Below are 14,760 nucleotides of genomic sequence, written 5' to 3'. Positions count from 1 at the left end.
CTAAGGCATTTTCTCACTAGTGATCAAGTGGGGAGAGCCCAGCCCGTTGTGGGTGGTGCCATCCCTAGGCTGGTCTTGGGTTCTATTAGAGAGCAAGCTGAGCAAGCCAGTAACATCCCACCACGGCCTCTGTATCAGCTCCTGCTTCCTGACCTGCTTGAGTTCCTTTGGTGTTTATCAGTAATGTTGAAGTAGAAGCTGAATAAACCTTCCTCCTCAACTTGCTTCTTGGTCATGATGTTTGTGCAGGAATAGAAACCCTAAGACAGTGGATTTCACATCATAGCCTGGGTTGGCCTAAAACTTCAACCTGGCCTCAAAGATTCACCCGATTCTGCCTTAAGTGCTAGAATTAAAGGGTGCACTCACTCCTACACCCAGCCTTACAACTAGCATTTAGATTCTGAGAATCAAACACATGCCCTAATACTTGGCAATGTTTGAACAGTCTTATCACCATTGTTTTTGAGACAGGGTTTCGGTGTAGCCTTGGATGTTCTGGAACTTGCTCTGTAGATCAGCCTGCCTCTGCTTCCCAAGTGCCACCATTCAGCTCTTCATTTCTTGGTTTTCAGCCTTTTCTTCTACTGCACCTCATTCTAAAGCTAGCCTGGCCTGTACTGTCCCCTGGAGGGGCCAAGGTGGCCAGAGCTCAGGTTTCTTCAGTCACCAACCATATCTTGTTACCCATATTACCAACTCACACTCCACTTATGGCAACATAAACTCCACTTGTATTAGCTCTACTCCTCCTAAACACTTTGCCCATCAACATACCCCACCCTACCTGATGTTCTCCAGCACAGGTCCTCAGGCTTGTTCCTGCTCCTCCCTCTATCAACCCAGCCCCCCTGCCCTGTGAGGCACAATACTGGGAACTGAACTCTGGAAGATCACCCCTAAGGGCTGAGCTATCTCTCCAGCCGCCCCCGCCCCCCCCATCCAATCTGCAACCAACAGCAAGAGAGCTGCAAATATGACCCAACACACTTGCAGAAGACCACATCATGTTACAAAGACAAAGGCTGGACAGCCCTGCCAAGTCTAAGGGTTACACATGCTTGCCCCAAACTCCACCCAGGGACTTCCTACAATCTCCATAGCAGGGTTCCCCTTTGTTCTACACACCCTCTCTCAGCATAAAAGACAGCATACCTGTCTTTCAACCTTCCCATCTCTTACTTTAACTCAGAGACATGAGTTCATTTCCTAGAACCCTGAAAATACATCCAACCCGACTAAGTTGGAGTTAGGTCTAAGTTTCTAATTAGAAACCTGGCCTCCCTACCTGAACCAATGTTGAGTTTCTGCAAAGCACTTGTCTTAGCCTCAGAAATAAACAGACTCCATGCTGTTTCTACCTGGCATGTCCCTTGACAAAGTATGAGGGTGTAGGGATAGTGCTGCCAGCATCAAAAACTGGCATCTAGTGAAGCATAACCCCAATGTAATAGGACTGTGTTTCCTAAGATGCCACAGGCCAGATGGGTATTTCCTACTAAATACTGACCCTATGCACAGGCGCTTCTTGTAGCTGGGCCTTCTTGGAAACTATAACAAAGACGGGCACAGCAGGATGAGAGGGGCCGTAAGAGCACACTGCACAGGGAGGGGGTAAGACCAGAGGATGGCTGAGCCATGGTTAAGTCATTTATTGATTTTACTTCTAAAACCCACACAGCGCCACTTTGCCGCTTCCAGAGCTTCAAAGAGCTAATTAACCGCCCAATGAGCCCACCAGGGAAACCAAGATTGTGAGTGAAGCAATGAGGTAAAGCCAAGGTCAAAGAGGGTAGCCGGGCCCTGCCCCCAACACTGTAAGGTTAAGGACAAAAGAATAAAACCTCTAGTTCAGGACTTGGTTAGGAAACTTAAGGGTGGACAGTATTAAACTACAGGCAAGGTACCAGACCAACCAGACCACAGGGTAGCTCTACCCAGCACAGCTGCATGAGCTGCCCAAAGATGTGGCTCTTAAAAAGACAGAAGGGGCAATTCTGGTGCCACCTGCGTACTACTACCCTAAATATAATTGCAGAAGAAAGACCCTTTGTAGAGGTGCCCACTTACCACAAGGGCATGTTTCGTCCCCACCACTCCCTAGGCCTGCAGTGCTGGCAGGCTGAGAGCCACCAGCAGAGAAAGAAAAAAGCCACTTGGCAGTTTTAATTTTAGCAGCTCTTTGCCTGACAAGCAGGATTAGTTAGCCTGACCTTTTAGTGTTGATGCCTCCCCAGGTCCGGGTCCTTAAGTCAGGCCACAGCTAGTAGACACAAATTATAACTAGAGCTCAATCAAATATGGGGGTCAGAGCCCCATGGAAAGGCCGTCAAAATGACAGAGGCCTCTGAGATGTGGAATGAGCCTGCTTCTCAATTCTGTCAACTAAAAAGTTTCTAGAAAACTAGAAAAAGTGAGGTGCTGAAGCCATTCACACACAAGAAGTAGGAGCTGGGGCCAGGTGTTAAAACAAGGTAGGTAGGAGGAGCTTGTGCTCTGGTTGGGAAAAGGTTTTAAAAGAAAAGAAACAGACCCGGAAAACCACACTGCTCTTTTATTAATTGGAACATTCCCCGCTTAGTGCAGTGTTGAATCAAACACAGAAAAAAGGCCCAGAGAAATTTCTGTAGATAAACCAGTGAAAAGAACGCGCATTACACATTATTGTCAACATAATCACTCCATGTAGAGGAAAGGGGCAAAGAAGCAGAACGAACAACAAGGGGCACAAGCCCCAGACACTGCAAAACATCTGGACATCTGGGGTCAAAATAAAACATAAAGGGAAGCTTTCCAGGAAGGAGAGAAGCAAATGAGTTCTGAGGCAGCTTAGGTGATCAGAGCATGGAAAAGACTCCAGGCTGGCCTAGGGTGGCTTGGGCTGTGCCATGTACTGCTGGCAGGAGTGCAGGAAGATATGAATGAATCCCACTGCCGGATTACCCCTATTTAGCAATGTCAGGATTATCAAGACTCTTTAAGATGTCGAAGATAAACCACCCTTCTTTGAGTGTGGTTGAGGCCCTTCAACAAATTAGAACAATAGGACCCCGCCGCCACCACCACGCCTGACATTACTAGCCAAAGCCTGTGCCTAAACCATTTGCCCCTCTCCCCTATGGGAGGAAAGGAATGGAGACAAGGGGAAGGATCCTATCTGCAGCAGAAGATCGGGGAGAGCATCTCCTTGGACGGAGTCTGAAGAAAGGAAAAGATAAGGAAATAACAAAGGAAAAAGATAAAAATTAATAAAAATTTCACGATATGGAGCCAGCGTGTTCCGATTCCGTCCACAAAAATAACTCAGGCTGCTTTGCCGAACCATCCTGTCCACCAGGGGCGCTGTTGAGGCTGTCTGCCTGGAAGGGTCACCAATGGGCGCGGAAAGTCCTCACTCTCATGGCTCGGGCCATCGCTGCTGCGGGGAGGGATCCTGGCGGCCCGGTTTGGGGAGAGGCAAAGGGAGTTGGGTGAGGAGAGAAGACAAAGAAGACACTCGATGCTACAGGGCGCCAGGAGAGCCCAAGCTGGCGCCCCTACTACCACTTGCCCGTTTCCCAAGCGAGTCCAGTCACTTGGCCCAGCCCAGTGCGTGCACACACACACATGCGTGCACACACAATCACATGCGTGCATCCCAATGTCTGGCTCCATATGGTGAGGTTCGGCGTGTGTTTAAACGAGACCAACTCTCTATGTATATAATATATATTTTCTTAAAAAAAAAACAAGTCTAGTTCTGTGGTGGAGGCGGTGGGGGAGCTGGAGGCATCCCGAAGGGCGGCATGCCCGCCACCCCCATGCCCATCATGGTGACAAAGTTAGAAGGGTCCATGGGAGGCGGAGGAGGAGGGGGTGGGGCATACATCATGCCGGCGGAACCAGGTGGCGGAGGCGGCGGAGGGGGAGGGGCCCCGGGCGGCAGAGGCGGCTGGACCCCGGGGGGCAGGGGCACCATAGTGGGGTTGCCTTGCATCTGAGGGGTTCCTGGAGAAGCTGCGGCAGCCGCCTGCTGCTGTTGCCATGGCGGGATGGACCCTGTGCCAGCGCTCGTGGTGGTAGTCGTCGTATCTGGGGTAGTAAAGAAGCCCAAGGTCACACGCGCGGGGGTACACCGCGGCTCTCTGCGGCTGCTGCCTTGGGACAGGGGGGACGAGGGGCGCCTGCTCCTTGCTTGGCATGCTGCACGGTGGTGGGGGCGGGCGGGCGGGGCTGTCCTGGTGATGGGAGTGGAGGGGTGGGCAGGACTACCCTGGGGTCAGCCTCATGGTCTCTGGGCTTAACAAAGTAAGCCCTTTGTCACCAATGCCCCTGGAGGGGCCAAGGGGAAAGTTCCAAACACAAGAACCGGCTCTGACATCCCTCCGCCCAGCCGCCGCCACCACCGAACGGCACATTCAGCCTCAAGCCCACAGCTGCTCTCTCCCCACTGGCCCCACTTCCCTTATTTCTGCAGTCTCTCAGGCCCAATCACAACCCCCTCCAAAACATGCATGCACCATCCCACTCTTAACTCTGCTCACAAGTCATGGCCAAACCAGCAGCTCATTCAGCAGCTTAGCCTGGACTTCTGGTGCTATCTAAAATAGCAAGCTCCCCCCAAGACCTCCCAAATCTCTCCCAAACACAACCACACCAAACATCAGCTCTCCTCCCCAAGACATTCCTTTGGGCCAGGCAGCCTGGCTTTCAACCCCACTGCCCTTGCTGAGAGACCAGAGTCTCCTCACTGAAGGTGTCTCCAGCCCACGTGAAATTATGAGGTTCTTGTTCCTCTCAGTCCCAGCCCACAACCCACCCACCCCCACAAGCCCAAAATATTTCACTCACTTTGCTGCCATGGCAAGGGGGTGCTGGAAGCCATACTGCTGCTGGGCGGAGGGGGTGGTGGAGGCTGCTGCTGCTGCTGCTGCCATGGAGGAAGAGGACCAGAGGGAGGAGGCGGGGGCTGCCCACTGGGAGGTGGCGGAGGCGGCGGCATCATGCCCATAGGCGGCGGCGGCATCATACCTGCAGGCAATAAAAAGACCAGGCTCCTGAGCTTTACAGCCCAGGGTCCTAGGCTAGAGAAACCCTATTTGCTCCCAGCCCTAGACAGAGATTCCCAAGTGAATAGCAGCATTACCTTTTCCTTGATGCAGGCGATAGACCCCAGAGCCCACAGGCGTACTTCCCAGGTACTGATCTTGATGGAAGGAAAGAGCAGGGACTTAGCAGGACATTTGAACTGGCCAGGCAAAACACCCCAATAGCTTTCTCAGCTTTTTGAGTCATTAACCTCCTAAAAGTTCATTTGTCTCCTGGCACAGATCTTCCATGAGCCTCGACCTCAGCAAGATTCAGAATACTGGCTATGCAATCAGCACTGTTTGCAGCTCACAACTACTTGGTGTGAGCCTATTTTCCCCTCCCAAACCCCAAGGTTTCTGGTCTGACACTTACTTACCCATTGGAGGAGGGCCATGGTGCCCAGGTGGGTGGGGGCCCTGGTTCATCGGTGGTGGTGGTGGCTGCATCCAAGGTGGTGGTGGTCCATTTGGGTTGTGCTGCATGGGATGTCCACCATGCCCACCTGTCAGGCTGGGTAATGGGTGTGGGAAACTGTGGGGGCCACCTCCAGGCCCACCAGGACCACCTCCATGCATGCCATGGTAGGGCCGATTCTCTGAAGGACCAGAATTCATCCAGGGTGGGCGACTCTGAGTTGTAGACATGAGAGACTACATGAGAGCATTTCTTGTCAATGTCCGTGCCTGCTCCCCCTGGTGGCAACATTGTTCTTCTGACTATGTCAGAGGACCAAGAACACATGGACAAGGGTCTTCTTCCTAAAGTGAAAGACCCCACAGAGGCCAGACATCCCAGAAAAACAATGTTGCCAGCTACATCTACCTCTAAGCTTTACCCGAAACCCTTGGCCATAGCTCCTTATCTCTGCAGAAGAGAATAGTGGGGCTAGACCAGAGAACTGTCCCAGGGCTCACCGGTGGTGGTGGGTTGCTGGCAGGAGCAGCAGGCCTTGGTGCACTGGCCAGGGGTGTGGTGGCAGGTCCAGAGGTGGAGCCCACAGATGCAGGGACAGGAGCTTCCCCTAGCTCAGCCATAAGGGACAAATACTCTTTATCCATCCGTGCTTTATCCTGAGCTGATTGAGGGTCACCAGGCCTAAAGTAGGGTCAGAAACACAAAGGAGAAGAAAACACTCAACAGAGCTCTAATTCAGTAAAATGTGACCCCCCCCCCTTTCTTATCCTTTACTGGAAATTGTTATCCAATGTCCATTCTTTGTCTACTTTCACCACTGTCAGTCACAGCAGAGCCCCTGGATTAGAGATTCCAGTGACCAGCCATTGTCCAAGATCCTCATCTCTTATGCTTCTATCAAATCCTATCCCTGTGGTTCCGAAGAGATGACTTAGCAGTTAATAACACTTATTCTTACAAATATGGGTTCAACTCCCTAGACCCACATGGTAGCTCACTACCACCTGTAACTCTAGATCTAAAGTCCTCCTCTAACCTCCACAGGAACTAGGCATGCACATAGTACGTATATACATGCAGGCAAAACATCCAATGAATAAAACTATAGTATTTTTCCTGTTTGAGAGGAGAGAATTTATGCTATTAAAAACTGTATACAGTTTTTTAGCTCAGTGGTAGAGCGCTTGCCTAGCAAGCACAAGGCCCTGGGTTCGGTCCTCAGCTCCAAAAAAAAAAAAAAAAAAAAAACAAACAAAAACAACCCCCCAAAAAACTGTATACATCTTCCCCTAAAAAGGGCCTTTATGGGAGAAAAACAACAACAAAAACCAAAACACTAGTCTTAAACATAAGCAGTTAAGATAAATTAATATTCTACTCAATGGAAACATTTATAGCCAGAGTGTTAAGTTTTTGAACAAGACAACAAAAGACAACACCAGGTCTTCTTGAGTCTTAACTCACACCACCTAGATACATCCACAAATGATGCTGCTCTGGTGTATGAGATGAACCACGCATGAGTCAGTATAGGAAGAAAGATCCTGAATACCAGTGAGCTGCAGGAGAGCCACTTCAACAACCAGGCCTCACCTCTGAAATTTGCAATCAGAGGCAATGTGACCAGCCCCTCCACACTTAGTACACACAGTCGTGTTGGTAATGCTTCGTGTCTCTGAGCTCTGCCAGGGTCTCAAGATCCTGTTAAGGTGAAGAAATCAATTAAAACACCCGTAGAGACCATGTTCCCACTTCAAAAGATTCTATGTAGTCTCAACTTTATCACTAACCTGTTATCATCTTCCCGTAGAGTGCCATTCAAGCGAGCTAACTCTCGAAGCTGCATTTTCCTTAGGTCATTCTGGTCCTCTGGGGTTTCAATACCCTGCTTCAGGATGTTTCTGATCTATTAAGATGCAGCAGCAGTTAGATGTCAAAGTACTTGGGGCCATCACCCAGGTTTCCAGCAAGAGAAACCACCCAGGTTTCCTCCTGGGTTCACCACACACCTGTTCCACTGCCTTTTTGACATTCTCCATTGTATTGGCAGTGACTAGAGCATGAAGAGGTTCATCTTCTCCTGGCAACATCTGACCATCTTTACGCCCAACTTTCCCTTCTTTTACTGATCCCTTTCCCCGTATCATGATCTTGGCGTTGCATTCCTTCTCAATGTTCTTCAGGGTGTTCCCTCTATCAAAGGCAGAGAAGATTGTGTTGTTATACCACCTGTGTAAACCCCTATTTCAATAAAAAGGCTGGGCTGAGTAGGCATTAGTGGGAAACTGCAAAATGCAAAGCATGGGACTCCCCAACCAAGGACCGAACTTGTTCAGAGTTCTACACTAAGGTCAGCCGTAACATCTCAGGATTTTACTCCTCTATAGAAAACTTGTATATGTGATACAAATCAAGTTTAGGGCACAATTCAGGCAAAACAAATGACACGAAATTCAACAACAAAACCTGAACACAATCAAAACTGAAAACCCTGAAGGTTTGGGTACCATAGACTACTAAAAACTCACCTGGGCCCAATTAGGAGCCCCACAAAATTGATTTCTGGATACTCGTCTTGGGGGATCATTACTTTATCGCTCACACGTGTTGCTGGAGGCCTAAGGAAGAAAAGACCGTCACCCTCTATTTCTGAGAGGTGGCAAACATAACCCAAGCTTTTTTTTTTTTTTAAAAACTAATCAAGAATATATACTATGTGAGAATTAAGGATAATTTGGGCCTAAAGGTGAGTAGTACACACCAGAATTGTCCCAGCAGGTCACATATGCTCCCTATGTGCCCCTGTAATGTGTCCTCTGCTTACTTGTAATCTGCAGGTGGTTTAAAGTCTGGGTTGAGAGCAACCATCTCCGTAATGAGGGTATGCCGCTCCTCTTCAAGCTTTTTTCGGGTACGGAATTCTCGAGTATTAAGCCGCTTCCCCTCGCTGTTGTAGATTGGCTCAGGGGAAGGGGACCTGTGGGAGACAGATCCCCATTACTGCTGACCCCCACTCCCCTTGTTCCCACATGGACTATAACAAGTCTCCCCAGCCCCTCTGCCTCTCAGATCCTAACAACACTCTTCGGAGGAACCGACCATAACGTGTGCTATTCAAGACTGTGTGGAATGAGGAGATGAAATCTGACTTAATGTTAATCAAACTGGGGTGTATGTGAGAAAGGGAAAATGCTTTTACTTTTAAGTGACCAGGGAAGGGTCTATTAAATAGAAACCTCTGGACCACAAATGGCAAGAACAGGATCATCCTCTGGAGGCTTCTTGCCAAATGATTCTTTCATTTGAAAAAATATGTAATAACCAAACTTGATGAACCACAGAAACCCAAGTTTAGGTGAACTGTGCCTATCAGGAAGAGAGCATCTGTACCCCCCTGCCACATAGTGAGCACAAGCTCGTTCCCCCAAAGCAGCTGGGACTCAAGCTACAGCAGCTACTTCGGCCCCACAATGGAGAGAAATGGTGCAAGGCTTCGTCTCTGCTTTTCCTTCAATGGCCTGGCTGGCTGTTCGAGGTGGGGAGTCTGAGTAGAGAAAACCGTTAAAAGTGCTAACGCAGCCTCCAGAGACTGCAAATGCAGACTTGGTCAAACACTTCTCTAGGGTCTGAACCTGCCAACAGCAAGGGGGAACTACAATTCTCCACCAGAGTTTACAAGTCCAGAAAGCAGAAATGTTTCTCTCATTTTTAAGGAGTAAAATGCTGGTGTTACAAGCAAAAATTAAAAAAAAAAAGTATATATATATATAGTAATGATAAAATGATAAAATGGTCAGTTTACCACAGCTAGACTTTTGCGGTAACAAAAAAGAGAAGTTACGCTCCTAGAACTGAGTTAAGATTACAAAAAGGACATAGCTTGATACTCTGTATGAAAATTTAGTAGCAGCTGCAAGAAGGGAAGAGACCATGTGGATCAGGTTATTTTAAAAAACATCCTGAAAAGAGTCCCGATTCCTACACCCTTGGTTTAGTTGAGAGAACTGTGACTAGTTGGAGAGCAAGAACTGAACTCGGCTGCTCCCACTGTCTTCAGCCTAAAGGGAACCATGTCATATACCAGGTTACACACGATGGAATAAAAGGTCAGGTTTGTTCGTGGCTAATGACGGCTAAATGACACCTCCGTTTCTAGTATCTGTATGAACTGTTAGCACAATCCAGTCATAGTGAACACAAACAAATGTCCCCAACTCATTAGACTGTCATCTTACACATTTAAATCTACAACAGATTTTTAAACATTTTAACTGTGCAAGTTAAGCAACATCAAAATAGCATTAAGTGGCTTAATTTTGATATACACCTTCTTAAGAAATCATCTTATTAAGGTAAGAAACTCATGTATTTCCCTCCAACCTGGGCTTAAAAAGCAAAAGCAATCAGGCATTAGGGCCTCTTTCAAAATTGAGCATATACAGGGAGGAAAAACCCTGCTCTGGTTTTACTCATTTCTAGCATATCTACCCCATGGCTATCTAGAATCAAGTGTTTCTGGCTAAATACCAAATTGTACAAGAACCAAACTGGCCTTTTAAAGGCTACATAACCATTTAACCTCTTCCCAAACTGTGGAAGTGAAAAGCAAAAGCTAGCAATCTAGAGGTTAGACTGGCCGGACTTCTTCACCTAGAAGAGGCATCAGAGACATCAACTGCACTCTAGTCCCAGTTTTCCAGGAAGCAAACAAGGTTTGTTAAAAACTCAACCTTTGGAGGAATTGCCTGGTAACCTGTAGACATACCATTAAAGGGGAAAGGCCAAAAAGGCACTAAACAGTTGTGGTCTATAACCTATAATGTCAATCTTAAAAAATTAAAAAATAAAAATCTTCAAATCAAAAAATAAATATAAAATTTCCAACCAAAATCTATACGTAAAAATACAACAAACTTAAGCAAAAGAAAGTCAATAATGGAGAAATCATTACGTTCATTTGTTTCATGGTAAGGGTCAGTCAAACTGCATGTGACCAGGACAACAAAAGCCAGAAACACCTTCAGAGCAATCTTTTCAACTATGCTACATGCACTAAGAAAGATTTCAGTGGAAGCTTATTGTCTATTAAATGACCAGACTTTAGCTGTTCAAAGACCTATTAGCCAATAAAATTCCACTTAAAACATTCCTCTCACATAAATTTTAACTTTTCAGAGGTGAGAGAAAACTGTAAACTGAAATGGCATGACCACAGCTGTTTGAGGCCCACACTCCCTTTTAAAAAGGAAAAAGTAATAATTTAGGGGGCTGGTTGCTTGCCTTCCCTTCCCAAAACCCGCAGGCAATGGCCAAGGCTGAAAATTAACTGGCAATGAAGGAAGTTGGTTAGAAATCTCCTGATTTTAAAACAATCTCAAAACCATAAGCAGGTAAGACTCCAACAAGCTTGGCCTGCTTAAATTCAGTGGTGGTTATTAAAAATACTCTCAAATCCCTGCATAACATACCCAATGAGAAAAACTACCCCCTGTGCTTTCAGCCAAAGCAGCCAGTGAAAAGGCAGGTTAATGGCCACCTCTCACTGTCCCTAGGGGTGGGCAAATTACCAGGTTAAAAATCTACATGCTTATCAATTAGAAACCAGTTATCCATTTTCTTTAACTTATTCCCCCATTTAAGTTTCATTCCAACTTTTCTAACTGTTGACTGAGCATACATTCTCTATTAATTAAATCCTGGTCAGAATACCAGTCGTCTTAACTAGGAATTTATTGAACTGACACAATATGTTGCCACCAGTAAAACATATTGAGAAAAAGGTAAAAGCGTTACTGTCAGCTGGTTAAAACTGTTTCCCAACCTGTCCTCAGGGTTAGGGGGGATGCCCAGGTCTCCTGTGCGCAGTTTACGAGTCAGGTCTTCTATCTGTAGTTGCACTGGAAGAAACCAGGTTAGGAAAGAAAAAAAAGGATGGAAAAAAGACAATGTTACCAAAAAACATCTCAAATCTCAATAACAAGCATGAAGAACTCGGAGACTTTGAAAGGGACGACTGATCAGTGACACACTGAGGCAAAAACCCCCAACCACCTAGCGCAGGAGTCCATTTACATCTACAGTTAATTTCCACTTCAAAATGGTTATCACTTAAGGAAGCAAACAGTTTGTTGGAAGAGGGGTTAGCAGTTAAGACTGTTCACTACAGCTTACAATTGCAGTATCAGGAGGTATTCCCCTCTCCCTTTCCCCACCAACACTTGCTTACAATTGGTACCCCAAACCAACGGCATTTAAGATATCACCAGTACCTGCTTCCCACCAAACTCAGGGCAAAACTTAAGTTTCTATTTTTTTAAATAAATATTAAAAACACAGCCCAAAATTACTCAATTAACATGGGACAACAAAAATAGCAGTTGAGCAAAGATCATTTTCAGTAAGACCAAGTTTAAAACTCTTTAAACAAAACATTTAATAACCAATTCAACACCTTACAGATTTGCATGTATACTTTCTGTACAACCATATATGTACTAATACCTGCATCTTTTACTCAAATTTGAACAAACCACATACCTTTATTCATAACCCATTGGCTTAAGTAACATGCTATAGGATCCCCCCCCCCCCTTTTTTCAGATTGGGTCTCAAAAACAGCCCTGGTTGTCCTGGAATGAACTGTGCAGACCAGGCTAGCCTAGAAGCCAGAAATCACCTGCCTCTGCCTCAATGACTGGGTTAAAGGTGTGCACTACTGAGTTTATTTTCAGACCAGCTACTGTGTCCTAGGAAGGTGTGCAGATGCTAAGTGAGGGTCAAGAATACATGTGGGCCCAGGTTGAAACAAAGATGAAGGTTTCACTAAAAGCTGCCAGTAATTCAGGCAAAATATAGCACAGCAGTAGGATAGCAAACCTAGAGTAGCTTCTTCAATATGGTGTGTTACTGCTTCTCCTGTATCTCTATCATGCCCCAGGTCTCTGAGAAGGCAATAAAGGCAGTTTACCTACAATTGGGTTTAATACATAAATACAAAAAAATTCTAATTATCTGTATTAAAGTATGTTTCACAGGACTATACAACATCTCCATGCTGAAACATTGATTAAAAGGAAAAACAGTAAAGAGGACAGTAAGGACCTCCAGACAAAGTGTACCGTGGAGACAATACTGCTCTCCAAGTTCTTATACTCCAAAAAGTTCTAGGCTTGCAATCAGACGTTAAGCTCAGAAACTTAATGCTAGCCTCTAACTCTATCTACTACAATTAAAAGATGTAAATAGTCTCTAAGGACTTAAAGCATTAAGTGGGCCTCCAGAGGAAGAGGGAGGAGTTGTAAAGTATTAACTGTTTCTCAGACTGTTTCTTGGGCTGTGAGAGCACTAAGGACATTTTACAAGGTTACAAGGTCCAATACTGGTTCTAATGGCACCTAGGGCTTGGGTGAGAGTAAACAGCAGGAAAAAGTAGTATTAGTAGTACTGTGAAAAGCAGACAATTCCAACGCCTCAAAATTCTCAGCAATCTAAAAACCAGGAAATGAAGACCCTTCAGATTTAGATCCCATTAGCCTTGAAGCTGTTTGAGAAGGCCACAGCTTCATGGACCCACGAGGTTTCTGCCCCCAAGAGGATGTTTACTTGGTTAGTTGAAAATGTTTATCAAGTGCACTTTTTGAGACAGCAGGACATATATAAAACTTCCATTAATGACCTTGGATTTTAAGTAATTTTGAGGTTTAACTTTTAATCTACTGTGGACTGTAACCTAATTTTTAAAATTCTGCCACCACCACTTCACTTCCAATCAAACAGCAAACCCTTCCCAGCAGAGTCCTTTAGTGGTGGTAAATTACAAGAGCCTTTGTTTTAAGAGAGCTCTCTAAAAACCAAACAAGAAAGGATACTGAAGGGAAGGATTGGATTCAACAAAATGGGTGAACTGTAAATACTTTCCGAGCCACTTTTTGCTTAAACTATTTTGTACCTATAAAAAACAAAACCACAATTTTAGGGAAAGGGAACTATGACATTATGGTGAGAGATCATGCTACAAAAAAGCAACTGGTTTACAATACCTGCAGTGTTCTCCACTGGGGCCCGTACAGAGAGGCAGATAGCATTCACCTCATCAATGAGCAAGAACAGCAGCTGAGAAGTGGGCTGCTGAGCTAAGGCCTACTTGCTGCGAAGAGCAAGCCCAAACAAGAAGCTACGAATGCAGGACTGGCCAAGCAAATCACAGTTTACATAGTTATGAAAGCATAGCTCATCGCACCTGTTCCCAAGACTAAAATCTCAGACTTTCCACAGGTTTGTCACTCAGAATAAGCAGTAACAATCTGAAAATTGCACCTGGATGCAGAACGTGTATTTACCTATATAAGCTCTTTCTTGTTCCCGAGTCAGGCCAGGGGGGATAACCGTAGGCATGCCTGGAATCACTGTCTTCTGTTCCATTGTGTCTTGGTTCCATCGGCTCCTCTTCCTCTTCTTACTTGGGAAGTCTAAAGACAGACAGAGTCTATCAGGTGGAAATATGAACCAGAAGAGTGACTACCAGCAAGCAGTTCACAATAAGACTAAACAGAAATCACCTAAAGTTTAAAAAGGAAAGAAATCTCAGAGGTCAGAGAAATCAAGCAGCCATTATAAAGGTTTTTGGTCCTCCTGTCAGAAAAGTTACGGAATAGTTCACATTTACTTTTTTTCCTAAAAGAACTAAAGAATGTAATAAGGTGTAAATTCCTTTTGTGGTGTTGGCAACGTCAAAGTCTTTACATATGCTGGGTAAGAGCTCTTCCACTGAAGCACATCTCCAATTCTTTGGGTCTTTTGTTTGGTTGTTTTTTGAGACAAGAGTTCCTTTACAGAACCCAGGCTGACATAAACTATGCAGACCAGAGATTCACCTGCCTCTACCTCCAGAGTGCTAGGATTAAAAGCATGAGCCATTATACCCTTGCTTCTAAGTCTTAATGTACAGAAACCCAGAATGGAAGCATTGAGCATATACATATGATCAATTCTAAATGTCTTAAAGGACAGAAAAGACAATAAAGATGAAAATAGGGCCACAAAACATTGAAGTCAAGCTCCAAGAGCAGACAAGTCTCTTGCTACACATTACTGTGGGAAACATCTTGTCCTCCAATATGACTATTCTCACAGGTGGAAAGATCAGCATTCAGTTTTCCTGACCAATGAATGGACACTTGTCATCAGAACTCTGATATTTTACCACTCAAGATTTTCTACTTCTCAGATTACAGGCCCAGAGAAAAAGCCTTTTAAAACAGCACGGGGAAAGCTGGT

The 14,760-nt window shown here is 45.6% G+C and overlaps 1 protein-coding gene across 21 annotated transcripts in view; it reads right to left on the bottom strand.

The window, feature by feature from the left end:
- Positions 1–2,539: 2,539 nt before the first annotated feature.
- Sf1 (splicing factor 1) overlaps positions 2,540–14,760 on the bottom strand; it is a 22,433-nt gene continuing 10,212 nt past the window's right edge. Inside the window, exons 2-14 of one of the 21 annotated variants that reach the window (XM_063269311.1) lie at positions 13,824–13,952; positions 11,306–11,381; positions 8,309–8,461; positions 8,013–8,102; positions 7,494–7,677; positions 7,275–7,390; positions 7,078–7,185; positions 5,985–6,165; positions 5,447–5,720; positions 5,126–5,185; positions 4,831–5,010; positions 3,867–4,071; positions 2,540–3,433 (exon numbers count right to left, since the gene is read on the bottom strand). In XM_063269311.1, coding sequence (XP_063125381.1) covers positions 3,304–3,433; positions 3,867–4,071; positions 4,831–5,010; positions 5,126–5,185; positions 5,447–5,720; positions 5,985–6,165; positions 7,078–7,185; positions 7,275–7,390; positions 7,494–7,677; positions 8,013–8,102; positions 8,309–8,461; positions 11,306–11,381; positions 13,824–13,952 — 1,886 coding nt within the window. In that variant the 3' untranslated portion in view covers positions 2,540–3,303. Of the gene's footprint in view, positions 4,072–4,830; positions 5,011–5,125; positions 5,186–5,442; positions 5,721–5,984; positions 6,166–7,077; positions 7,186–7,274; positions 7,391–7,493; positions 7,678–8,012; positions 8,103–8,308; positions 11,382–13,823; positions 13,959–14,760 lie in introns of those variants that run through there. The other 20 variants (XM_063268843.1, XM_039080582.2, XM_039080509.2 and 17 more) reach the window with 20 other exon arrangements.

The sequence above is a fragment of the Rattus norvegicus genome, chromosome 1 (genome assembly GCF_036323735.1).
Source record: "Rattus norvegicus strain BN/NHsdMcwi chromosome 1, GRCr8, whole genome shotgun sequence".
NCBI lineage: Eukaryota > Metazoa > Chordata > Mammalia > Rodentia > Muridae > Rattus > Rattus norvegicus.
The sequence above is the reverse complement of the archived record's forward strand: the minus strand, read 5'-3'. Positions and strand labels throughout refer to the sequence as shown.